A 27,210-nucleotide genomic window follows, 5' to 3' on the forward strand; every position below is an offset into this window, starting at 1 on the left:
GCCACGCCACAGTCTTCTGATGTCCTACAGTTACCCTTGCCATTTTTCTTTCTATCCCTTGTTGGGGGCACTTTAACTTCTTCTCTAGCTAATTCAAAAAGCCTCAATTTTTCTGCAGCATATATTATTAGCACTAAAATTCCTTTAGTATAGACTTTCATTTAGAATGGTAGCGGTAATCTGGCGGTAGCGCCTTGATTAAAGCGCACCTTTATTCTTTTGTAAGTTTTCTTCCATGAGCTGGGTCTTCTGTAAATAGTTTTTTCCAGATAAATGCACTCTTACAGACGTTTTAGAGAATGATTGGGAATTATGAACACTCGCTCAATTTCTTGCCACAATAATGATAATGACGTAAGTTGTACGAAATTATATCTTCAGGTGTACTCACACACGTTGTGGGCTAACATCCACGATCATTTGTTGCAAATGGCGTCATCATCAATGAACGGGAAAATACCATCTGCAAACTCAAGGTTGCCGAGATACTCAATGTTGATTTCGACTTAAAATCATTCCCTGCCTACAAAGTGAAGGCTTTTAAGCGTGCACTAAGTAGCATTGGTGAGATTGTGTCTCCAGTCTGATTCCTTTGTTTATTGATATTTATTTTTTCTTTAAATCATCACCGTAGTTGCGGAAGTTTTATAGATATTCGGCAAGAATTCACGTATGTTTACAGTAATCCTTGAGGGCCGGTGTCTTTTCAATGAAACGCATTATTGTTATCTGCAAACGCCTGGTAGAGGAGTCTGTTGTACCTCGCATATTTCTCAATTACCTCATTGGGGACATGGGTTCAATACACTGTAGATTTACTCCATGTAAATGGAGAAATAACAATAAATAATCAACGTTTATTAATATTTATATTAGTGCCAAACATTATATTTTCTGAATCGTCTTATGTTATCCGAAAAATTACCATAAAAGTGTACTTTCCTGGACTAAGCATTAACTGCCGTTACAGACTGTGGGTGTGTACGGAATAATTCAGAAAAAATATCGCAAATAGAGATGATGACGCATATTTTGCCGAATGTATCACGATGCAGATACGAGGCACTCAATGCATATCTCAATTCGTATTTAAGAATCATGTGTTTTTAATACTCCCGAGCCGTTAGTTTAACATCTCTCATAATAAAAAAAAACATGTACAACGTTAATTTTACCGCATAGGTTCGTAAAACATTGTGAACATGCGGCCCGAGTTCGTTTCAGGACACAAAAATTACATTCTCACTTTTCCGACAGGTACATAGCTATATTTAAGCGCATGTCCTCGAGCCATATCTACAACTCGTCATATTCAGATGCTTTTCTGCAAAACGCATTCGATCGCCATGTCTATAACGGTAGCAGTTCACAAAAGTTTTCAAAAAGTAGGAATGAAGCAAGGCACCGGGCTCCGTCTCGTGAGTACCATTTTAACCTTCGTGGTCGAAAAATTACAAACTCGCACTTCTTTTTTATGTTCAGCGTAGTCGTACATAATGGGCATCGCTACCCCATGTGCACGCTCTAATGAGTTACATAGCATGGGCTAGCCACACACCAAGAAATTTCACTCAGAGTTTGTGAGTACATGCATACCGTTACTGAATTTACTTTAGCTACCTGCAATCAGCTCAACAATGAGAATGGAGGTGGCTGTTTACGTCCCGTAAACAGGGACGTAGCTATCAGGGTAGCCAAGCTGTCCATTCCTGAGCCACCAGCCGAGGAAACGTTTATTACTAAATTCTATTTAATGTCCTTTACGTCGCACTTTATGCCAATATTTTTTATTTCTTTGCAGGGGATAATATATTGCGGGATTCAAACTTCTAAAAACTGCGTTGCACGTCATGAAATGCGCATAATTGGGAGTTCCGCGTCATATTGTACCACCTGGGGTTTACTGATTTGGGCCCAAATCTCGGAACACAAGCGCTTCTGCGAATTGCCGCCATCATAAAATGGCTGCCATGGCCTGGAGTCGGACTTGTGACCTGCTGTTGAGCAGCACAAAACCATGCAGCCAATAAGCCACCGTAGAAGTCTAGTACGACATCAGTTACTGTTTTGCTGAGCACTTAGTTGTAGAAAACTATATATCTGTTGCGGCCGAAGTCTGGAGCAATGAAGAAAATAAGCACTTCTTTCTTGCTGTCCGGTTTGCTTTCTAAAACTTCTGCCGTTACTGGTGTCTCGCTGCTTTGATGCCCTCATTAGCGATGAAAATCCTTTCGAATGCCTACACGTATCTTCCGGACACTTTATTGAAGGGTGCGCTGCTCTTGACAGGATGCGGAATTTTGAAAGCCGCGTTAATGATAATAGTAACCATGTCCTTTAGAAAATGCGTTTCCATGCACCGGCCCCACGAATTTATGCCCTGCTTGTACTTTCTAATCCCCACCTAGCGCATGGGATATTAATTATTATTCGGCGCTAGCGCTCAGGTAAACTGCGCGTAAAGCGACGTAATTCATTTATCAGAAGCTTAGATGCGGGCTTTGCAGCAGAGGCGCTTTTACAGGTTTCAAAGTGCCCAGCAACAACATTTCTGGAAGTGTTTATAGAACGTCACAATTTCATAAATGTAACCACTGCAGCAACAGAGCATGCCAAGCCATCGGCGCAAAACGCAAGCATATCGCATCCTGTGAAACTGTGAAGGCGCAAGCGTAAAAAACTACGTTGTTAATCCTGAAACTGTATTTATGATTCATGCGACTTAAAATAATGTCCAGCTCTCAAAAAGTAACGAACCTGCTGTCAAAGTTCCTGAACGAGTTTATCCACTTACAAAAGTGCACTCGTAGTATTTGCCATTATAAAGCCTGGTTAGGAAAGCGAGTGTTTAAAAGGCGTTGCGTTCACTACAGACTTAGTTTAAATAAGTCGCAAGGTTTTATGTGCAGCGACCAGGAATTTCAATAGGAGACAACCACATAGGGGCCTCTGGATTTATTTTGAACACTTGGGTTTTTTTAGTGTGGAGCCGCGCACGGTACATGAGGTGTTTACATGCCGCTAATATTGTGTTGTGGCTGCAGCGGCCGGTATCGAACCCATGATCTCCTACCCAGCAGCACAACGCCAGGCCCAGTTAATTAACGTGGCGGGTACCCAGTGGTTTCAGCACAAAGGCCTGTCTCGTAAAGGTGATTAGTCTCGTGAGCTCCTGTGAAAGTGCAGATGGGGTTATGGGGAAAACAGGGGTAGAGAAATGTCTTAGTAAATGCCGTAATGTACAGCGAAAGTCAGTTCTCAAGAAACGCTAACTCTAGCACTACGCTGAAAAGTGCACTTACTAAGTAATCTAGCGTAGGAAATGGAATAGAACAGAATAACATTCCGATGTTCCAGCTGCTCATGCCGTCATCGTTATTTGCCCCATGCCTAGATTTTTTTTCAAGTTAACTTGTAACACTCGTACGCAACATGAAAGAGAGATATCCATCTGAGGTTGTACTAAAGTTACAGGTATCAAACAAGTCAAAGGGTGCCCATGAAGAAGGAATGAGAATTTAGTTTAGAATTAGAGTTTGCATTTAGCGTTGAAACGTTGAAATGGAATTTGACCTATCTCATAATATGGTATTTTATAGCGAAGCTTCTTTTTCCTCTTCTTCCCAATTTGCGAGGTCTGGCTTCGGGCTACCGTATTTGGCTGCTCGCTGCGCCGCTTATACAGCTTTATCCACTGGTTAATGTTGTACAACTGGCGAGCAGCCAACTGCGGTAGCCCGGAGGTATAACAACATGACATTTACTGCATATTTACCTCTAATGCGCCAATGAATCTGAGGTCAACTCAAACGTTTAAAATATTCGTGCTTCTAGTAGTTATGTCGCTTGCATTCAATACATGCAATTGCTGACCCTTTATGATGTCATATATAAATACCCGAAAAAAGTATTTATTTTTTATGTAAATGTGTATACCACATAGAGAGCAAGCATAATTAGCGAAAACAATAAAAGAATTTTTTGCTGAAACTTTTTGACCAGTTGTAGGGCTTACAACAGAGAAGAAACTGGAAATTGTCTTCACCCGAAGTTACCTAAGACTTCCTTTGGAATTTTTTTAGAGACTTCTCATCGCACGTGAACCATAGGAGTACATTTCATTTGCATACCATACCATGTGTGACATCACTACAGCCGGATATCTTGCATCAGTGTGTCTCTTCTGACCACTGTTTCAAAACAAAGCAAGCCGCGTGCCCAACTTCTTTTCCTCGTACAATGTTCCTGCTCTAAATGAGGAAATGAAGCATGCAGCCTATCATTCAGAGTTAGCCGGAGACATATTGCCAGAAACTTTTTACTCAATACTGAAACCCAGCAAGAAAAAGAGTTCTGCTAAGTTGCCTGCAGGCAACACTCGTCAATCAAACGTTTATAAGATCGGCCTTATCGGCAACCTTTATTCTTACACTTCAAATATAGGTATGACTGATGACGTTTCTCCTCTCTTGCAAACATCTTGAGGTATCTTCCTATTTCCGACGCCGTACGAACATGCGGCACTATTCACTGTAGGAGTGCCCCGAGAGCACAAAATTCACCCTTGCGACAAAGTCCGGATATAATTTCTGAAATGAAATAATTTATCCTTTTCATCGGAATATCAACATACTTGACCCGTCCTCCCAGATCGGAACGCGTCTAATGCGAAAGGAGCCGATTGTCACAGCTGGCCACACCCAACTTTTCAACAGCAGCTTGTGTTTTGCAAAACACACATCGCCGTTTCTGGCGACTACAATGCTGTCTCTTATGGCTTCCGAATTACACGCACAGATGCCATCACCTTCCTTGCCTGTCCACGCTGCCAAACTTCGAAATTGCGAAGCTTCAAAGCTGCGTGATATGGCAGTGCTCAGCGTGTCCAGCTCCGAACTTCACATTACCACAAACGCATGAATTCGAATCCCAGTGGTGCCTGACACTATGACGATGGCAGAGTGATAGTCGCTGATGTAACACGAAAAAAAAACGGACTGACAAGATTACTGAGTTTGAAATTAATCAAGGGTTTTCGCAGTAAAGGAAAAAGAAATGTTGACAAAGCGCACATGTTCGAATCTAGGGAACCAGGAGCTTTATTGAAGCTTCTAACACTTGTCATTTCCTGCAATGCGTCACCCTCACAGCTTTAACCTCACACAAAGTTTGTGTTTACGCAGTGCTCTACTTAGAAGTTACAGTGCAGACATAGAACCTGGCACAATTCCAGGCGTAGCGATTCCTCGAGGGTGAAGGCGATGGTTGACGTATGTTGTGGAAAAAACGAGGAGAAGATATTCACGCAGAGAAGTGCGACAATCACAAAGGGCATCAATCACATGGGGCTAGTACGATGCCAGATACAAAAGAAAACAAAAGAAACCGTTGAAGCATGTGTTCGACAAAGACGTATTTGTGTTTTAGGGAAAACTATGAGTCGTCATCATATAAGTTTTATGTGGTGAATAATTATTTTATTACGGCGATCACTGTTTCGCATAATGGCGCGGTTGGTCACGCGAATCAGGTGACGAACTTCTCAAAGCGGTAGCTGGCTCAAAAAAGTTTATACGACAGGAAAACCATCAGCGACGCGATATGTCGGGGTGACGGTAGTATAGGCAACGAAAGCTTTGCGTCATATAAAGGACGAAGAACAATAATTTTGAAAGTGCACAATGAGCTTATTGCCACAAGTAAACGCTAAAGCATCTTGCGGGCAGTAGTTTTAACGTATTCAGGCAGGTAAACCACAAATAAAACACGCACTACGGGAAGAATGAGTGCCTACAGAGCGATTTTACCACTTGTCACGACGGTAAACACGAAACGACTGACAACGGCCTGCTAAAACAAAATCGCAGGTTGAGGGCAGGTACCTCTCCGGCGCTTGGGAGACTCCATGCGAAAACACGCCCGACTTGTGAGACAACATTTCTAACATACGAGACGCGAGCACGTCATCGTGACGCAGCAAAAGGCTAATGACGGCTTTTCACACAAGCTCGTCGAACGGGTGCACCTATTGCCGGAAGGGCTGCTCAAAAAATCGCCAATTTTTTTTTCTTTCTGCAAGCAGGAATATTGTAGAAGAGGAACGCACGAAGCTTCAAGTTCTGTGCCTGCCTAATCACTGCGAAAACTGGGTGAAATGAGGCGCACTACCTGCGATGCATCATACGTCATGGCAAAACGTGAGACGTAGCGTTGCACAATAAACGCTAACCAACGAGGCCTGTAGTGACGGAGTATACCACGCGCCATAAACCATGAGGGGCCGCCAAAGATAACAACAGACGAAAGTATCATCAAGCTTCCTGGAGGCCGTGCTCAGGCACAGATACGCTTTTTGAGCTTGTACGCAAGCCATGTAGTTTGGCTGATGACGCCTTGGCTACGTCGCACTTTGTAGCCTTTGTGCCTTTCAATTACATTGTTTGGCCTTTCTTTGCAATTTAAGAATACTTGCTAGGCACTTGTGAACAAAACACGAAAGCGCCCAATCCTGTGCCCCAGCACTATATACACAACGATGGGTAACAGCGAATATATTCTATGCTTTTGCTGCTCTTCTACTTCTTCCTCAATATTGTGGTTTTGCTTTGCTAACCTTTACTTTATTGGATATCCTTACCATGTTGACGCCTCCTGCCGACTCACAACCATGATCCTATGCCGTTGTCACTGTGAAAGCTTAGTCTACAATGACAGTAATTTCTGCAATTTTATGAAAACTTCATGCATTCTTTTATGAGTATATAACGACGAGTTCACTTTTTCTGGCCCACTCGTTTTCCTTATGGTCTGCTTTCTATCACTAAAGTATTTTACGCAAGGGTTCACCGTCAAGTTCCTGTAAGGCATGTGAGGCGGGCGCGTACACGTAAAATATGCTCTCTCTTGACTGGGATGGCAGCGCCTCCAGAAGCGCTGAAGCGAAGAACGGGATCATGACACTAATGAGCGCGTAATGAGCAAGTAGTCTCAGCGCAGCGGAGGCCCACGCACGGTGTAGCCTGGTGCAGGCGGTGTACGCGTTCTGCTGAGCTGATGACGCAGTTTCCGCACATTATTTGTCCATGGCGTCCTGTTAGCTTGTGACGCCTCGTCGCCTACGGAGTGCAGCTTCAACTTGAATCCGCAGTGCTCACACGCCACATACTGCTTCGCTTGCGATGGCACCTGCTAAGAACGCTTCTGCACTAACCAGCGTAGAAAGGCAATCACGTGGACTGGCGAATCACGCTTTCATACGGCGACAAACACGCAAGCAGAACACGTTCGAGCGTTCGCGGCACGCGCTGCGAAAGCTGCCACTGAAATTCATGAAGTAGAGCGAGTTGCAACTGGCTGACGAAGACACTACTAGCCGGACTAAAATGCCGGTACCTTTGCCGAAGCGACTCGGCAGCAGGACGCCGCTCGCCAACAAGACGAAGCGCGCCAAGCAAGAACGCAACAGTGTCACCGACCCACTAATCCTGCGCTTTCGCTGCAGCGGACCGTGCGTTCACAAAGCAAATATGCAACAGCTTCTGTGAAGACACGTTTCACTTTTGTGTTCTACCGATTCTTTGTTAGGCATAAGAAAAAGCTTTAGGGTAATCCTCCTGAATACTAACTCTCACATTGAAGTTGTCTGGGTTGCCTGCACGTTAGTACAGCGAGAGCAATTATGCGGACATTCCAGGCGCATTTCTGCGGTCGGCGTCACCATTACAGTGAGGTTTCGTATAAAGTAAGTACAAAAGCGATAAAAGATACGCCGCGCGCTTTGCGCCGTATACGCGAGTGAAAGCTTGCGAGATGAGCAGACGAACCCGGGTCAATCACGCGTGCGCGAGCGAGAAAGGCGGGGCGGAAGCACGCCCTCTCGTGTCGGGCGCGAGGCACGGGCGTGAGGCGAGGGAGGGAGACCTTCTTCTCCGTCGGCTGTAGGCGGCTTCATATGTATACACATATGCATAGCTATCCGTAGCTATGCATATGCTATGTATATGCATAGGCAATATATATCCAACTCTAGAAGAAAATCTGCGCCGAAAAAGGGGGAACCGCTAGGGCGCCACCCAGTTGCTACCTGTCAATGTGGCCAGCGCAATTACTATTGGAAGAGCTGAAAAGTGCCGGTCACCTGATGCGTTGTCATTAAAAACACTTATCTGATGTCTTTATGAAGCTGATGTGTGAGTATTAAGTTTACTGAAAGCTCTTACTAAGTCAGTAATTTATGTTTATCACGATGTACTCATGGCGCGAATTTCGGTTTCGAATGTCTCTGTCTTCAGGTGCGCAGTAGTTTCGTACAGCTTAGGTTTGACATGCAATCGCACGATGACATCGGATGCTATGGCACCTTCGTACCTTTTGTGCCACACCCAAGTACCGAAGGGCTCTGGCATTTACATTCACATGTAAGCAGAGGAATGTATCTTCTTATTCAGAACATCCCTCGAGTTGACAGCTCTTTTTATGCATCACAATCGCTTGAGAAGCGTCAAGGCAGAGCATTTCTTTTACCTATCGCTCAATCTACAAAGCAATAAAGAAGGGAGACATTGAACATGCGGAGTGGCGTTTTTATTTGCAGGTTTCCCTTTAGTAATAGGGAATTGCTGGACAGGTGGATCAGCGCCACCGGGATTGTACTGGCGAATCCACAAATGGGAAGTTACAGAATCCGTTTAATTATTGCACTTTGAACAGTCGTGCTTCTACCAAGCGCACAGCAGCAGGGCATAGAAGCCTGATGTTGTGCCGAATATTTTGCTGGCATGAAGCAATCAGCATATGGGATCCTAATACGGACGAAATCGAGGGCATGATGTCACATAATAATAATAGCATAGGCGTTTTATTATTTGTGCAATATTTTCAACACTTCCTTGCTTGCCATTTCATGCGACCAACCTTTTTTGGTCACAAATGTGTGCAGCGGATCTGCTTGCATGGTCGGCTCCTGTGGGACGTGTGGGACTCCTGCGGACGGCCTCCGAGACCATTCACTTGTACTTGATGTTGGGTCTTTTACATGTATACATAAACTACAGATATGCACATCAGAGCCCGACGAGTAATTTCTAAATTCAATTATTTTAGACAGCGCGCACATATGGAATACTAACGTAATCTCAAATACCAGTAAGCAGCTGGGACACAACTCGTTGTTGAGCATAGTGTCGGGTAAAATAAGTAGATCATGTGAACACTTTTTCCTTAAATCAGTGTCTACAAGGCGTACGCAAAAATTTTTTTTTCTTGGGCACCAATTGCTGTATAAGTAAGGGAACTGAACCCACCACATTAACGTAACATATGTTATACATCATACTGATAGGTGCCTTAATTTACCAAGTGAGATGAATTATTTTTGTTCCTCATTTAGTCAAACCGCACTGCAAGCCGCTGTCATCAATCTTCTGTTGGATTTTGCAAGTATTAAATGAAACATGTTTCCCTGTTATGCAGATATGCAATGGCAAACCTTACTGTGTGTTCCAAAGTAAAATTTAAGCTCTAAATTAAAGAAGAAATTTCTAGTCAGAAGTAACAAACAAAAATGAAGAATGCATAGTATCAGAAGCCCAAGGCGCAGAAATAATAAGATGTGTGAAATTATTTTAAGAAAGGAATGGTATTTGAAAAGGCAAGACTCTTTAGGGGAGGTCAAGCAAGTCAATATAGGTAGGCCACTGTGCGAAATTATGTGAGTTATGGGATAGCAAACAATGGGTCAGCAAATGTGTTGCTTTTCTGCAGAACAAAAACTAATGATTGTCATTAGATGAGTCACTCGAGAATCATGACATTGCTGCTTGATAAACTCGTAAACAAACTAAAAAAAGCAACGTAAAAAAACAATTTAATGCTGCTCTTTCCACACTGGGCTGAATAAAGAAAACGGATCGCAATATTGTGCACATATCAGACACCTTGTGAAACAATAAAGGAAAATTCAATTTCGAGCTACGGCACTTGCCACAACATTTAGAAATTAAAAGCATTCATACAGACAAGCATGATTCTGTATATATTTGGCTACCACTTCCAATGCCTCCACCAAAAGTTACCATGCTGCACGCAGCCATACCGAGGATCTCACAGCAACACCTGCAAGTAAAAAGTAAGAGTAGTCAAAGTGCTGCAGCATTCTGGACACTATCTTTGACAACTTTTACGCAAGAACAGTGCAAGGCGCAGATATAAGAACTGCCTTTATTTCCATAGTTCCCCATGCGAATGGTATTTTCGTATTGTGTATACAATGCCTACGCCTACCCACAGCAGCTCTACAATGCCTACGCCTAGCCACACCAGCTCTCTCATGTAGACCACAAAAGCCAAGACGCCATGGATGCACATGCACATAAGAGGCAAGAAGCAATGGCACTGATATTGACATTTCTCAGATTTCTCGCTTTTTCTTACGTTTAGGCAGCCAGCACACCTCGAACAGTCCCCTTGACGGCGGATGTGTCAGGAGATTCCTGTTGTACATATGCTCATAGTAAACCTGAATAAACTTGAACTTGATATTAACTTGAAGGCGAATAGGATATTGATGCATTTTTTGAACATTTTGTGTACACATAAAATATATGTTATATTTGCAACACTACAGAGCGTATTCAGAAGCTTCCCTCTGTTTTTCACCTTAATATATGTATATGCTATCTGGCCCTCAATGCGGCAGTTCATGTTGTAGTAGCTGTTGTGTCTGTGTATTGCACACTGGTTTAAGGTGAGATCCACATGTGCAAAAGGCCCATGCTTCTGTGACAAATACAAAATAATGTTTTCCGCACAGTTCTCAGTGTTACAATGAAAAATAAAGGTAAACAATCTCATCATAAAATTGTGTTTATTACGGCAATGCCTATACACTTATGGACAAGTTGTCAACTTGAAGTGGTCAATCCGTTATGGGAAGGAATTATGTGTATACATATACAAAAAAATGGTATGTATGTGTGTGGGGGCAGGGGAGGGAGGAATAAGATTTGACGTAGTGCGAAAAAACGTTCCAAAAACGTCTGTTAGGCCCATTACTTTAGGGGGCCGTAACAAAGCATATTTCGCATACAGTTCCTACTACAGACGCCCGGCGACGCGAGCTATACATGTCGTCACTCGCATTCGCTATCATACCGGACGCCCTCCATTTCATTCTGGTTAATCGTGCTCATTGCACCGGGACAAAGGAAAAAGCATGGGCGCAGGTGCCTTTAAAATTGGAGGCGAGGAGTTACAGAGTTGCCATCTGTCGGAAGCGCCGCCCTTGAGTAGTATGAGGGATCACGCGGCACGCTCCTCATAGGTTTCGCTTACGGCGCTCAATAAAAACACCATGCGCCAGCCCTCCATACCACGCGCCAGCCCTCGTGGACATTTATACAGGTACTCTTAAACCGAGGGAAGTTTTTGACTGTCTATATAACAATGTTGGGCAAACTAAAAGCACAGAATCGTTTACAGGCGCTATCTCTTTTAGTCAATCAGTACAGTGAACGCCACTAGGCGTGGTCACCGCGCTAGAATCTCGCGAACCGGCTTCTTGTGTGAAAGGTAAGCAATGGCTGAGAGTAAACTATGTAAAATATCTTCTTATAGTGGGCTGTCTGTATAACCAAATGGGGCATAACAAAATGAAGCCTCAATGCAGCGATCGCACCGGTTTCCAGGGACCGAGTGCGCGTCCGCATGCACGTCGGCGCACAATGTTTGGCTTTCGCTGTGAGCCCGCTTTCGCACCGTGCCATGAGCTTTAGGCCGCAGAATATAAGCATTTGACAGCACACAAGCAACCAATGTTGCATGGAGGCTATCAGAACTGTTCAAAAATAATTTCGTTATAGAGACTTCAACGCCTACGGCGACTGTGATGTGCCGTCGTGGCGATTCAATCTTTTTTGTCTTCTAGATTCTTGGACATTTCAATACTATTTCTCAAGTTGCGCCGCACTGTATCTTTATCGGTCTTCTAGGCGTCCGATTGACTACTGCTTCTTTTTCATAATCCAGTGCATTAATTCGTAACACAAACATGAGCATTTGCCATTCCTTTTTTTAATGCGCGTCGTAGCGCTCCCTTTCCGTTCCAGTAAACTTGCCGGTATCTAGCATCAACGAATTAATAGACCAAACCGTCATAACATTAGCCGAGCAGCGGGTGCGGGCGAGAGTCTCAGTGCACGTTTCCTTCTACTCACCTAACATCGCGCAATCCTGGTGCCGTAGCAGAAATCTTCCTCGCGTCTGTGCTTGCTGCATACCCGAGTTGTAGCCGATGGCTGTCTGCCGGTTCTAAGTTTCGCCAACCAAGCTTCATCCAGCTCCTTGTCCTGCGGTTATGTGTGAATAAGGCTGACACCGGGCTCCATTGCGTACGTCCAGCACTGCAGCGCCGTGAAGTAGCCTACCATGCTGCATGCCTCCAAAGGCAGCCACTACCTATTGTAGTACTTTCAAATGTTGTGAAGCAGACACCTAAGACGGTAAAGCCTACCACTTAATCAGAACCGCGGCGTATGTGGTACTTTAAGCTTTCGTTTTCAGCTCGCATTGACGCTTCCGAAGCAGCCGAGGTGGCCGCTGTGTTCACGTGATCCCTCATGCCATGTCACACCGATGGTGGCGCCAGCTTTTCCAGTGGTGGAGCTCGCCCACAATATAGCTCGGCGTGCGTATGTGCACACACCGGCCACGGCGGCCGGTGTGCACACGTTAGCGGGCTTGTAAGTATGAATCCATGATAGAATGTGTGCGCGACTCAACGAGGACATACAAAGAAACACACTCGGAGACAGTGCTGTCTATGTGTGTCTGCTTCTTTCTGCGTATTCATTCAGTCTCGCTTACACATTCTATCATTGTTAATTTAGTTAGTAAGCGAATCTTTTTTCATCACGATAGAGATGAGCTGCTCTTACCACACACCAGATTCCAACAGATATCTTACAAACCAGTTACGCGTTAGCATAGAAAAAGCATCTGAGCCCTTCGCCGTTGACAATACATATCTGCTTGAACATTTCAACTTTCCATTAATTGATTAGGACAACCTTTCATTTCCATCCAACATGTTGACTGAATTCAATAATTTAATACTTGACTACAACCTGTCCCAAACTGTATCGCATCCAACACGTGGCTTTAGCATACTGGACCTTATACTTAGAACCAGTCCTAAAACATAAGTTCACATAGAACATTTATGCGATTTTATTGTTCGTAATTTGTTTCAACTCACCTTAAATGTAACTTCTCCTGTTTCTAATTTGCCGCCGAAACTAATTCGTGATTACAGTAATGTTGATGCATTTTCATCACCACTGAACCAAAATCGTTCCCGTAGCATGGATCCTAGGGTGTTTTTTTGATTGGTTAAATAATATTGTTTGATGTTCAAGGAAAATATGTCCTCGTTAACTTAGATATAAATTCCTCGCATCAAAATCAGTAATGATATATCGAATCATTGGTTCAGAAAGCTCTTAAGCACATGATGATTAAAAAGAAAAGCTGCTGTACAAGTGCGCTAGGCACGTAAGAACGCCGTCATCATCGATTAAATACAAAGCCTACCTTAAATCATATTGCATTGCGCTATACACTGCAAAGGATAAGTACTTTTCTAACGACCTTCCACAATTTGTCAATGACAATACAATAAAGTTTTGGAAAACAATAAGCCCTAGCCAAGAGAGTAAACGCATCCAGTTACACGATAATAACACAATCTCCCTTTCTGAGAGTGAGTGTTCAATGATTTTTAGTTCCTTTTTAACGTCCGTGGTCACAAGTGAGGATAGCTCAAATGTACCCTTTGTACGTTATTTCGACTACGATTACATATTACCGATAAAAACCGCGGTCAAAAGCTTTGTTAACAGCCTTAGGCTGTCCTCTTCTTGTGGCATTGATAGAGGAAATTCTAACATAATAAAGATATGACTTGTGTTTCAAACGTCATCCTGTTTCATATACTCAGGTAGTCCTTAATATCTGGTATGCTTTCCTGGGAAACAGCAAAAGTTTTACCTATATACAAGAATGGAAGTAAGAAGCAGTAATTTGGCCTAACATTTTTCTCCGCTCATGTCACGTATGGTTGAGTTAGTACATGGGTATTTATCAATCCCATTACGTTTATGTTTCCAATTCATGGTGAAGCGTTGTGCCATGTTTTTACAGCGGAGTTGTTACACGCGAGTTTCCAGCGCTTCGCTGCGTGCGTAGGCCAGGTGTGTAGACCAAAAACGCCGTAGCCTCGATGCAAAGCAAACGCGTATCGTCGGTGTACCATCTCCACTCACCACCTGTGCGTAGTCCGTAGATGACGTTATAATGAAGCCTACCTACAAATGAAATAATAATCAATAAAATAAACCTACAACGGCACCTGAAAATAGCCAATGGATGTCTCTCTTTAGCGGGCGACGTCACGCAGTGCTTAGCCACGTTATCTCAGTTGCGTTCCCGCCGTGGAATGGGTACGCCGTGCATTGCGTGGACCGAGGAAGAACAGCATGCCTACAACGAACGACGGCGTGAGCAGAAGCGGGAATCAGAACGAAGGCGGCGGGAGGCTGCTAACGCCGAGTATACCATATCGACCACAAAGCCTTAGTCACCATAGTGGCCAAATAATAAATGTGGCAGAAATTCAAAACTCATATTGTAGGTATCTGCATTTAAATCGATATAGTTGGTCACCATATATAAAGCTCCTCTGGCAATCTACATTCACAGAATGGAATGACACTCAGGCTTGTTTGTTTTTTAACACTACGCAATGTATAACGTCCCAACGCAGAGTAATTTGCTGCCTTTGTGCAATGTTTCTTGCTGGTATTGCTGTTTTTATACACACTGTTATAAAAAAAATGTACAATTACGGCAGCATCCTACGGTACCGCAAGCGCACGAGCACCGCACCTGCCGCGTCCTGTAATGGGCTTGAACGCCTCCGAAGCCGTTTCACAATAGAATCTTGTTTTGGGTTATGACAAGTAGTTGTGTTTAGTGTGAGTGATGTAGGGAGTACCGGTATCGTGCGCGATTGCCAGGAGGCCGATCCTATGTCTGTTTCGCTAATGCAGCATTGAAATTTCAATCGAACTAACATCTTCCTCGGAACTTGCGCGACGCCGCCACAGCGCGGAAAAACACGGCCAGGCGTTCGCAGGCCTCGTTTCTGCGGCGCTTTCCGATGTAGCAGTGGCGGCGGCTTCATCGCGGGTTTCATCATTTGCTGCGTTGTTCGCTGCTGCAAAGTCCAGCCGTGCAGCGTTGTGGGTTTTCCGGCTCCTGTCAAAACACCCCACGGTAAGTTTGAAATAACTTTAATTTGCCGTTGTATTAGAAAGCTGTTCATCTACGAATCACTTATCAACTGCCTGGCCGTGCGCCTGCCTTTATATATGATGTGCAAAACGCGAACAAGGTGAACGCAGGAGCCAACGTTTCGACAAGTGGACTTGTCTTCTTCAAGGTATCGAAGAAGACAAGTCCGCTTGTCGAAACGTTGGCTCCTGCATACAACTTGTTCATGTTTTGCTCATCGTCTTGAATTTCCATCTCCCGCATTCCCCGTGTTTTGCCTTTCTATATGACACGCCTCCTTGCCATAGGTTAGTATTATGGACCTCACGCGAGTGCTTTTGCGAAGTTCAGCCATCGCCATGCTTTCCGGGCATTCGACTCAATAGCATAGCTTGCTCTATCGCCCCTGGGCATTTAAAATTCGCCGGCCGGTGCTTGCTTGTGACTTCGTCTAGCCGCTCACAGAGCCAATGTATGCATTGAATAGCAATGAATAGCGTGCCGAGGACGAGGTAGTAAAGTTCAGCCACGCATGAATAGTCGGAAGTTAGCGTTCGTACTGTTGTTGTGTTTGAATTTTACTGTCTCGTCCTCGGCTCGCTAGTCGTTGCTATTCAAATCGTGCAACAACAATCCTAAAAAAAAAAAACTCTACGCTGCTGAATTACAATTTATGTAGCTGGCGTGCATCTGCGGTGGTGATTTACATGTATGGTGCGCCGTTGCACCAGTTTGGGCCCTGACTGCGTGCTCATAACTGCGCATAATACGGCGCGAAGTCACAGCCATATGGATGCCACCCGCGCCTTACAATGGCGCCTGGGCGTTAGATTACGCGCCACTGCTCGCGACGCGTTCGACTGACACTGGAAAGAAATTGGCGAGTCAGCTGCGGCTGTCACAGCGCGATAACCGTTTGTTGGTGCATCGCACATCGTTTCGGGCGCTGGCGGCAAACGAGGCGCTGGTAAAGCGGCGCTACTTCGACAAAAACGCCACACACCACTCTTAGCCGCGAGCCAGCCGGCACGGATCAGATGTCTTGCTCATGTGTTTTTCATGTTGTTCTTTATTTTTTTCCTTCACGCATACGCCTGCGGGCGCCGTGGCACACAAGGTGAGGCGAGAAGGGAGGAGTGACTAAGCGGCACGGCACGTGTACGCAGTATAGGGAGCACGGTTGATTTTCTTTACGTCAGGCGCTCGCTGTCATAAGGAAAGAAGGCGAGGAAGTAACATGAGGCTCACACGCCGAGCGCTTCGAAGAGTTGGCTGGATTTAGAACCAGAGAAGTAAGCATGGTGGCGTGGCCTAATTGTTAGAGCACCGGGCTCCTGTGCTTAACGACCTAGGTTCGACTCTGCTGGCGGTTACACATTGCTGAGGCAAGAGTGCTAAGTGCCTCGTAACCCCGATGCTCTGGAAAACGCGGCGTGCTGTGCAGAAAGTCATGTGTGCTCGCCTTGCACAGACACGCGCTCGTACCGTTGCTCGCACGTTCGCGGTCATATTATTCCACAGCTGGCTCCGTTGCCACTCATGATTCACAGAAAAGGCGAAGTTAATTAAGATAGAGTTAATTCAGGCACTAGAACCATCGAGCTTATGTGGAACCCACGACATTCTTTCTTAAGGCGAAGTCATTGAAGACATCGTTACTCAATATAGTTAATTAAGACACTCGCACCCATGACCTTTGGTGTAAATTAGGGCGAAGTTAAAGCAGAGTTAACTAAGGTGTCATGTAAGGTGCTCCAACCCCACGACCTTTATTAGTGTAAGTTTTATTAGTGTTATTATTATTAGTGATAGCCAAGTATGATAGCCGATTACATGATGAAAGATTACGCCACCGAAAGGACTCAGGCCGTGTACTATGGGGTCATGTATATACTCATATATGTATAACGGCGTTGCTTCAGCGCTCACTTCTTCGAGGTCAGACGAAGTTTGTTCAAGGGGAAGAAACACACACACACACACACACACATATATATATATATATATATATATATATATATATATATATATATATATATATATACACAGGGGGGGGGGGGTTCGCAAAGCTTGTCGGGCCCCCTTCCTCGAACAAATGAAAACTCCCCCCCTATGCGGTCGCCCACTGACCTCTAAGTTTCACTACCTCATTGTGATTGACCTTCGTTGGCAATAACCCGTGCAGAAGTACATACTGTGGTGGTGGACTGTATGGTTACTCACGAAGAAATGTCGCACTTCGCAAGTTCTAACACTGTTATAGGAGTAGTTCACACAATTCCTTCCTCCCACGCGCAAGCTGTACATAGCCCAAACGGGTCGCTGGATTGTTTACCACGAACGAGATGAAACTGCAGCTGCTCACGGCACTTCGATCAAATCAACGTGCCGAATAAGCAATAATAATAATAATGCCACAAGCATGAAAAAAGAAAACGTTACTGGAGCTTTCCTTACGAGACAAAAGGATCCCACCTACCAAAGTAGGCCTTCAATGTTACTTTCGGACAGGAAAAGTTTGATCTCACAATCGCCATATTAAACTCTCTTTCAGTGCACTATTTCCAGCTTTTAAAATGGATCCATACTTTACATATCAACGCAATGTCGTTAAGGGTGCCATGTCGCAGAAATCCGGTGCCGGCATCGGTGGAGTGGTCCGTGAGCGAAAATTTCCGCATATCATTAGGTATATGAATATGCAATGCCTTTCTATACGACATGTGGTATATGCGGGTTATACTGCCACACGATTCTATCAATAAAGTTGTTCATACCTTGTATTACATTCTTGTCAAAGTTCTGCGTCCTAATTTTGAGAATGACAGTGCGCAAACAAATGTCATGGAAGAAAATACCGACAGCGCATGCCTTTTAAGTTAAATCTACTCAGACGCAAGTATTAAAAGTGCGAAGCAATACAAGAAACCTGAAAATGATGTACTTTTTTTTGGCATGGCTGCGCACTATTTTCGAGATCGGCCTACGCAAGAGGCCATGTTTTTGGCAGAAATCTCGCCTTAGTGCATAGCGTTCGCTCGCAACGTTTCCCAGTAAACATTACGGTTACATAAGCTGCAGTTGCCGCGAATCGTGAGAAGCACTCCGGGACATATGAATGCCATCGCGTCTCCCTTTTGAAGGGGAACCTTAACCGTCCTTCAAGTTTTTTTGTGACCTGCTACGGTGTGCTTACTTTTTTAAGCTTTAAACTGACAAGTGACAAAGGCTTTACCTATTTCAGTATTAGCATTCGCTATGTTGTTTTCATAACCACCACTTTTATTTTTTTATTATTAATTCATTTGTGTCCATTCTTTGTTTAATGCGTTTCTATTTCTCTTTTTTTTACTTTCGTCAGCCTATTTCATTTTTCGCACGCCATGACGTGAGACCTGTCGTATCTGTTTCTTGCATATGCAAACTTTCTGAGAGCATTTTGGTATTCCCGTAGCTGCATCACTTATATTTGGTTTCTCGCACTTCTTTCAAAGAATTCCTGTAATAAGTACCCACGGTAGAGTGAATAAGCGCGACTGATTGAAGACGTAGAAAGAAACAGATACACAGACACGGCGCTTCACTTTCAACAATAGATTTTATTTTCGCACGCATCGATAAATATGTACCGTGTGAGCGGAAACAAACGTAACAGCAAAAATAAACGTTCAGTGGGACACTGAACCATGGATTCTAACCACCATGGATTCTAACCAACTAGCCCGTAAACGTGTTTTAACCTGTATTAAGTGCACCTTCATATTTGATTCCTACCGTTTCGTGCAATAAACGTTGACACCCTGAACTTTTTCCAGTCTGTGTTCTTGTCATATTGAAATTCTCACTCTACTGTACTTATCGCACCCTTACGAAACAACCGTCCAGGGGTTACGATTTACATCCAGGGAAAGGCTCTCTCAGAGAGGTTTAAGGCATATTATCTTTCTCATGTAGGTAGCCTGCTTATAACACCTTCCTTTTAGTATTTTCTGAGAAGAAAAAATGAATGTTTATTTTGGACAAGTACAATACATCGTTGCGGTGAGAAAGTGGGAAAAAAGCTGCTCATGGCACTTTGGTTGCAAAAACCCAGAAACATCCGAGAGGCAGGGTGGAGCAACATAATGACACGTGTACTTTTTCATTTTTATTGCGCGACCACTTACTGCACAACGATAGCGGCGAACACGGTCGCCGATCGTCGAAAATCTGATGAGTGGGTCAAGCGCGTCGGCTTTTACACATCTGTTGTCGAATGTTCCAGAGCAATCGCTGGGACCCGCGTGCCTTCCACAAAGTTCCACGTTGCGCACACATGCAATCAGATAACACAGGTTGCGGTGAAAGACAGTGGACGGAACCATCGATAACATTCCAGAAACTCCTGCATGTAGCAGGCGCGTCCTGCGCTGTGCGATAACATTTGTTAGGTGACGAGGAGTGGTCGCCCGATAAAGTACACGTGTCATTATTTCGTAATGACTATGAAAAATTAGCGACTATAGAAACACAAAAGCATTGATCATCTTGCCAATAAAGAAACACATATTCGAATCGTACTTGAACCTGACATAGTTCAGACATGAAGAAAGACATAACTGAATCATTTAGAGGCGTGAAAAAAAGTCAAAACGATCAACTGGAGAAGACGACAATACATCAATTTAATTATTTATCAGTTCATGGACTCACCCAGACAGTCTAGAACACAGCATTTGCATGCCGTAATGGGTGCGTGAGTGAGGTGTGCACCAGTATTTCGAAAATCGGGTAGTGTAAAGAGCTTTACGCTTACTGAGTTGGGATTTTGACTGTATAAGGCTTATATTGGTTTGGTACTCCTGTTTAGAGGCTATTTCCAGACGGTATTTCATAAGATTTGTAATTTTAAAAAATTTAAGCTCTTCAAATAAGGAGGCAAATGGGAAAGCGTACGGCTTGTTACATACAGCACGAACTGCTTTCTTGTGTAGTACGTACAACTTCTTAATGTTTGTTGTAGAAGTCGTACCCCACTCAAGGCAACAGTAGTTTAACTGGCTCATGAAAAAGGAATTATATATCAACTGTTTAATTGAAGGGGGGAGAAAGTACAGTGACTAGATCAAACCTGCAATTTGGGACAGTGTGCCTGCAACAAAATCTGTAGTATTATTCCAGGTCATGTGTTGGCCAAAGTGTACACCTAGAGATATTGCAGATTCAGTGACTTCACTTGTACAGAAATAATTCGCGAGGTCATCTTGTAAAGTGGCCTGCATATTTTTAGCCCGAAATAGCACTCCTTCAGTTTTTGAGGCGTTAATACTTAGGCCATTTTACACTGACCACTTATATAATTTTTCCGATATGATATCAGCCTTTCAGACTAAATGAATTTGGCTTTTAGACGAAAGAAATAACGTGATATCATGAGCATAGATTGTAAAATGCGAATCTCGATCGATATTCACTAAATCGTTAACATAAATATTAAAAAGAAGGAGCCCTAAAATTCTACCGCTGTGGAACACCAATATTAACTGATTGGATTTGAGATGCCTTATTGTTTATTTGTACAAACTGTTTTCTGTTATTTAGATAGGATTCAATAAAGTCAAGGGCCCCTCCACGAACGCTACAATATGTCATTTTAGAAAACAAGAGCTCATGGTTAATAGAATCAGAAGCTTTAGAGAAATCGATAAAGGCCGCCTGTGTACGCAGACATTTTTAATATTATGTAAGATAAATTTCTTTTATTCCAGTAGAGTGATCTGAGTGGATCCACACTTGCGAAAAGCGTACCACGGATTCGTTAACATATTATTTTTGTCCAAGAAGTTAGTTATACTGCAAGATATAATGTTTTCTAGGCCTTTAGAAAAAGCTTGGAGAACCGACACTGGCCTATTTTTGACAACATGGGTTTATCACCCTTTTTAACTATTGCGGTTACTTCCGTCACCTGCATTTCATGTGGGAATACTCATGATGAGAGGCAGACATTATAGATATGAACTTAGGCAGGCGAAATCATGTCCGGGGCAAACTTAACAGGCTTGATTTGAATATTGCCTGAGTCACAGGCATGACTGTTATTAAGCCCAGAAATAAGTGAAATGACTTCTGATTCAGTAGTAGGGTTACTGAAGATCGAGTAAGCGCAAGTGGTAGAAATAAAGTGACAGGCGTTGGTATTTACGGGTTGATGGGGCAAGCAGACAAAACAATTATTGAAGCAATCAGGCAAAAAGTCGCCGCTCAGCTCAGCCTCGTCATGCAGGATTCGTAACGCAGTGGTCGAGGTGGGTATTCGATTCATCAATAAATTGTGCTTATACCACAGCTTTAGACTATCCGTGTTGCATAGCGCGAATGATTTGTCGTAGAAAGCAAGTCTAGCAGTACGTAGTTCCTTGTTCAGACCATTACGGGAAAGTTTAAATGCTTTAGAATTGGTTAGATCTGGTGACTTAATGAATTGATTAAATAATCTTCCCTTCTTTTCGACCTCCTCAAATAAATTCTTCGTAACCCAAGGCTCGCGTATGTTTGAAGGCCCTGCACATTGTGAACGCGAAGGGAAATGTTTCAAATAGGCGGCGATAAACATTTGCCAAAATGAGTAGCAAACCACTTCAGCGCAAAATGCAATGCATACAGTACTCCAGTCAACCTGACCTAATTCATTACGAAGGCGGACTAACCTATCATGCGTGAATATTTGCGATGGAATGTCATTTACATGTGTTATTTTAGCTTTTCTTTTCAAACTGAAGAATAAATAGGCACGTGATCGCTAAGGCTATACGATAGAACACCACAATTAATCTTGTTCAAGCCATCATCATCATCATCATCATCAGCCTGGTTACGCCCACTGCAGGGCAAAGGCCTCTCCCATATTTCTCCAACAACCCTGGTCATGTACTAATTGTGGCCATGCCGCCCCTGCAAATTTCTTAATCTCATCCGCCCACCTAACTTTCTGCCGTCCCCTGCTACGCTTCCCTTCCCTTGGAATCCAGTCCGTAACCCTTAATGACCATCGGTTATCTTCCCTCCTCATTACATGTCCTGCCCATGCCCATTTCTTTTTCTTGATTTCAACTAAGATGTCATTAACTCGCGTTTGTTCCCTCCCCCAATCTGCTCTTTTCTTATCCCTTAACGTTACACCTATCATTCTTCTTTCCATAGCTCGTTGCGTCGTCCTCAATTTGAGTAGAACCCTTTTCGTAAGCCTCCAGGTTTCTGCCCCGTAGGTGAGTACTGGTAAGATACAGCTATTATACACTTTTCTCTTGAGGGATAATGGCAACCTGCTGTTCATGATTTGAGAATGGCTGCCAAACGCACCCCAGCCCATTCTTATTCTTCTGATTATTTCTGTCTCATGATCCGGATCCGCAGTCACTACCTGCCCTAAGTGTTCAAGCCATAATTAGTGATAAATAGATCAAGGCATGTAGGCGTTTCAGGTGTAATTCTAGTGGAAGCCGTAATGACATGTATACAGAGTTTTGACTGTAATAATAATTCAAAGTTACGAGTCATGCTGGAATGGTCTAACATGTTGATATTAAAATGTCCACCGAGTAAAATTTCGTATTGCGATTCAGCAACGCAGTTGAACAATTTTTCCAGGAATCCAAAAAATAATTGTATATTACCATGAGGCGGGCAATATACAACAGAGTACACGTTCCGAGCATGTAGAACCGACAAGATTTCATAATCATCGGTCACAAGAGAAAAATAAATGATACATTCTACATTGAAATTTTCGCGGACAAGCATACTGACTCCACGTCTCGACTTCCTGTTCTAGAGCGCGCGAAACATTGATACTTCTGCAGACACAATGATATAGCATGGCGGTCATACCAGGTTTTAGACAACATATTAAAGAGAAATTCAGAGTTCATTTTGCTGAAAAGTACATCGAGTTCATCCTTTTTTTGTTTTTTAGCAGATTGGCAGTTCAAATGAATACAGATGATGGATTCACCGTGATGGGACTGAATGAAATCTTGAAGGGTCACTGGAAGCTGGGCTGAGTGAATTGGTGATGCTGTTGTCACAAGGAAAGCGCTATCTGCTCGGGTTGCGCAACAAGTTTCGCAAGGTCCGCAGTACACCTATTCAGGCGTGCATTCGCTCCCTCTTTCTTTAGTACGAACACTTTCCCGTTTCGGTGCCAATCGAAAGTTGTTTGCAAGAGACCATTCTTTCGTGGCTTTCAAGAGTATTCTGCTCTGCGCAGTAAAGTCTTCTATCATTAGAAGGCAGGGATGGGCAGTAGGCACTTTCTTTTAACAAGCCAACAATATCCAGTTTCCTTAATCGAAAAATGGATAATAACGCCTGGTTCCCTGCCATTATGCGACGAAAGCCTGTGAACCGAGGTGACAGTATGTTCAGTCAGAGAACCTAATTTCAATTTTGATGCCAGAGAGTTGGTTTTATCCCTTAGATTTTCATTCTTTTCTTGTTTAATGCCATGAATTTGCAGATTTAGTTTACGACCGTGATATTGAAGATCACTGACTGCGGCAGACACAGCAAGTAGCCATTTTAGTGTCTAGTTTTTCGAGTTTGGTCACTCTACTCCCGAGAGCCTTGATGTCAGTATAATGTCTGGCAACGGCCTCAAGAATAGTGTTATACTTGCTATGTGGCAGCTGTACCGATTCCTCTATGTCACTGACAGTTTGCTTCAAGCGCAGAAGTTCATCGAGTTTCCTGCTGATTTCGATGAACATGGAAGCTATCGGTTCATCATTTTCCTTCGGTGCTGAAGCGCTTGCTTGGTTTTTTTTACATGAAGGACATCGCGATGTCTCCTTATTCTAATTACGCCTCAACTTGAATGTGTTCTCAGAGGTGCCGGAGCAGGCGCCACGAAGATGATAGGAGATTGAGGAGTCACTGCATGCCAAACCAGGTTCATCCTCATTTAGAACATCGTTGCATTTGCCGCAGGCGCCATTACCGTAAGGATTCAGGATGCTCGATATCGTTCAGAAAACTGAAATGACAAATACACACAATATTGCCAACAGATTGCCACAATGCCAACAGATTGGAACAGCGTGCAATTATCACAATTGATAAACACCGATTCTATTGAACTCTTGTGTCTTTAATACTAGAGGTATTGACATGTCGGGAAGCCTTGTTCCTGTTTTCTTTTTTTTTACACGTGAATTTTGTTTGATACTTTACACATCTTGCTTATTCTATTATTTTCAGTATTTGCAATGGTCCCTCGTTCAACTTCTGGTACTTGTTCTTTTTTTTGCCGCTTTCGATAGTGGTTGCAAGTGCTCATATATGCGTGTGATACTGTTCTAATGTTTGTCAAGTTGCCTTCCTTCAGTGTACCTTCTCTTAATTTTATTAGTCGTCGCTTTCATTGTCGTTTTCTTCGGATAATAAAATATCTTGCATTGCTTTTGCAGTTTATTTTCCTATATATATATGTATATATATATATATATATATATATATATATATATATATATATATATATATATATATATATATATATATACATGAAAATAAAATACAAAAGCAATGCAAGATATTGTAGTATCCGAAGAAAACGAAACTGAAAGCGTCGACTGATAAAATTAAGAGAAGGTACACTGAAGGAAGGCAACTTCCTTCAGTGCACCTGTATATACATATGTAAATATTTATGTGTTCTACCCCTCCAGCTTGGGCCTCCGTTTGGCCCTGCAGTATTGTATAAATAAATAAAATAAATAAATAAATATGAGCGAAAGTAGGCGCCGGGCAAAAGTTAAGCCAGCAGCAGCAGAAGAAGGAGCAGCATGAGAGCGAGAATATAAGCAGCTATGTTTGTAAATATTTCACCAACCTGCAAAAGTATTGCAGAAACAGCGTCAGTCGGATGCATGCACTCCGCCACTCCTGCTGCCGAGTAAGCAGAAGAACGCCCAGCACTCCATATTTAAAGCATCGGAGGGCGCCTCGGCGACGTTGCTTGGCAAGTCAGGCACAAGGACGGTTTGGCGATCTGGAGTACGCTAGAAAAGCCAGTCAGGGGGCAGATTATAGCTTCTGGCCTGTAGCGGTGAAATTTACAGTGACTCGTCCATTGTATCTTCAACGCTATGCAGTGGGCATGCGTCAAGCCAAGGCACTGCAGAAGAACCTGCAAAAGTATTGCAGAAACGTCGTCAGTCGGATGCGTTCGGAGGGATCAGTCATGAGATGAGTTCGGAGCAGTCATTCGGAGAGATCAGCCTTACACAAGCGTCGGATGTTGAGGCTGAAAAACACAAAGCGATAGTTGTTAGCTATACGGCAACGGTGCTAATTACAGCTCGTCATTGCAGCATTAGATTCATTCATGCTGAGTTGCTCCTGCATTACGTGGAAACCATGATCACTCGAAATTTCTCTCGTAATCTCGAAAATAGCCCCCATGCCAGCTGCACAATGACGCGCATGAAGACGCAATGAAAAATTCGGGCGCCACTCTATGACGTAACAGTCCTCGAATTAGCATTTTCGTTAAGCAACAAGTCAACACTACAACACTACAACACCGTGTTAAAGCTAGGCCCTACAACATCTCCCAACTGCATTTGCGGTAATCCTACATTTACACCGGCCGTTTCTCTTGTACTTTCTTTATATTATGCTGAAATTTTAGAAATCAGCTTTGTTAGCTAACGCAATTCGAGTCCCTCGGACAGGTTATTCGAAACAAGGGGCACCTCTTGTCCAATTGTCAAATGTTTGAATTATTTGCAAAATTTCACAACATGTTTCTACCTAAGCACTTTAGGCCATATATTGCAACTTACGTGATGCAAGTGATCTGTTTGGAAGGCGTACTCACTTGAGGCGAATGCTCAGGGTCCGATATTTTTACTAATTTCTATATTGTACAACTAAATATATTGGCTTATATAAGTTTGTGTTTACGTATAAATATATAAGTTTATTTTTATGTGGTACTGCATATAAAATTGCGTTCTGTTAAAAACGTTAGTGGAACAAAATTGCACTAGGTTTCAAATTTACATTACAATATATTTCCATTACATCACAGCGCATATATCCAAATTAGTGCAATCCTCGGTATTTATTTAGGTTGATAGGCTTTACGAACTTGCCTGCCATAATTCAGCAATATCACCATGCGACGTTAATTAATTAGTTAAAAGAAAATTTGAGTCTTGGTTTATGGCCAATAATGGATTTTGATTTTTCGTGCAAGTAAAAAAAAATTCGTACAGGAAATGAAGTGGGGCACGAATAGTTCCACGCAGAGGTTGGCGGCTACGAGCACCGAAAATGTCGGTCGTCGCACACCGCAACACACAATGCTGATGATTACAAAAACTAAGTTGCGTATATATCTATAAAAAAACAAATATCTTGTAGAAGGCAGAGTTCAATAATAGAGCCCGCCGCCATGCACTAATGAGTTAGGTGCAAAAGAAATGGCTAAAATCTGCGGATCGTCCTATTAATTCCTATTACCTGAACCGTTACTGTCGTATTCAATGCTTGGCGACAAAGTATAGAGTAGCGATCTACATAGTTCTTTCAGAAGCATTTCCTTTATATTAAAGCGCGCATAGTCCCAGAAAGCACCTCAAGTACGGATATGCATGAAGCACGCCGTGCATAGGCTTTGTAATAAAGGCGCATCAAGTGGCCTCCAAAATTCGGACGAGGAATTGACACATATGTAAGTTTATCTTTGGTAAATCTCATGCAGCGTGAAACATTTATGCACATACGAAGCTGTCATCAGCGGCATGTTTTGGTTCAGTGTCATCGCTACAACGGCAGCCCAGATTAAACTCACATTTGTTATCTCAATTTGCCGCATGATATGAAGGAGAAATACCACAA

General features: G+C 43.2%; 1 protein-coding gene across 2 annotated transcripts in view; it reads left to right on the top strand.

Moving 5' to 3' along the window:
• LOC135899766 (uncharacterized) overlaps positions 1–27,210 on the top strand; it is a 77,525-nt gene that overhangs the window by 39,054 nt on the left and 11,261 nt on the right. The window contains exon 4 of one of the 2 annotated variants that reach the window (XM_070539646.1): positions 15,162–15,330. In XM_070539646.1, the coding sequence (XP_070395747.1) occupies positions 15,162–15,330 (169 nt within the window). Of the gene's footprint in view, positions 1–8,938; positions 9,627–15,161; positions 15,331–27,210 lie in introns of those variants that run through there. The other variant, XM_065429093.1, reaches the window with a different exon arrangement.

Source organism: Dermacentor albipictus, chromosome 5, assembly GCF_038994185.2.
Source record: "Dermacentor albipictus isolate Rhodes 1998 colony chromosome 5, USDA_Dalb.pri_finalv2, whole genome shotgun sequence".
Taxonomy (NCBI): Eukaryota; Metazoa; Arthropoda; class Arachnida; order Ixodida; family Ixodidae; genus Dermacentor; species Dermacentor albipictus.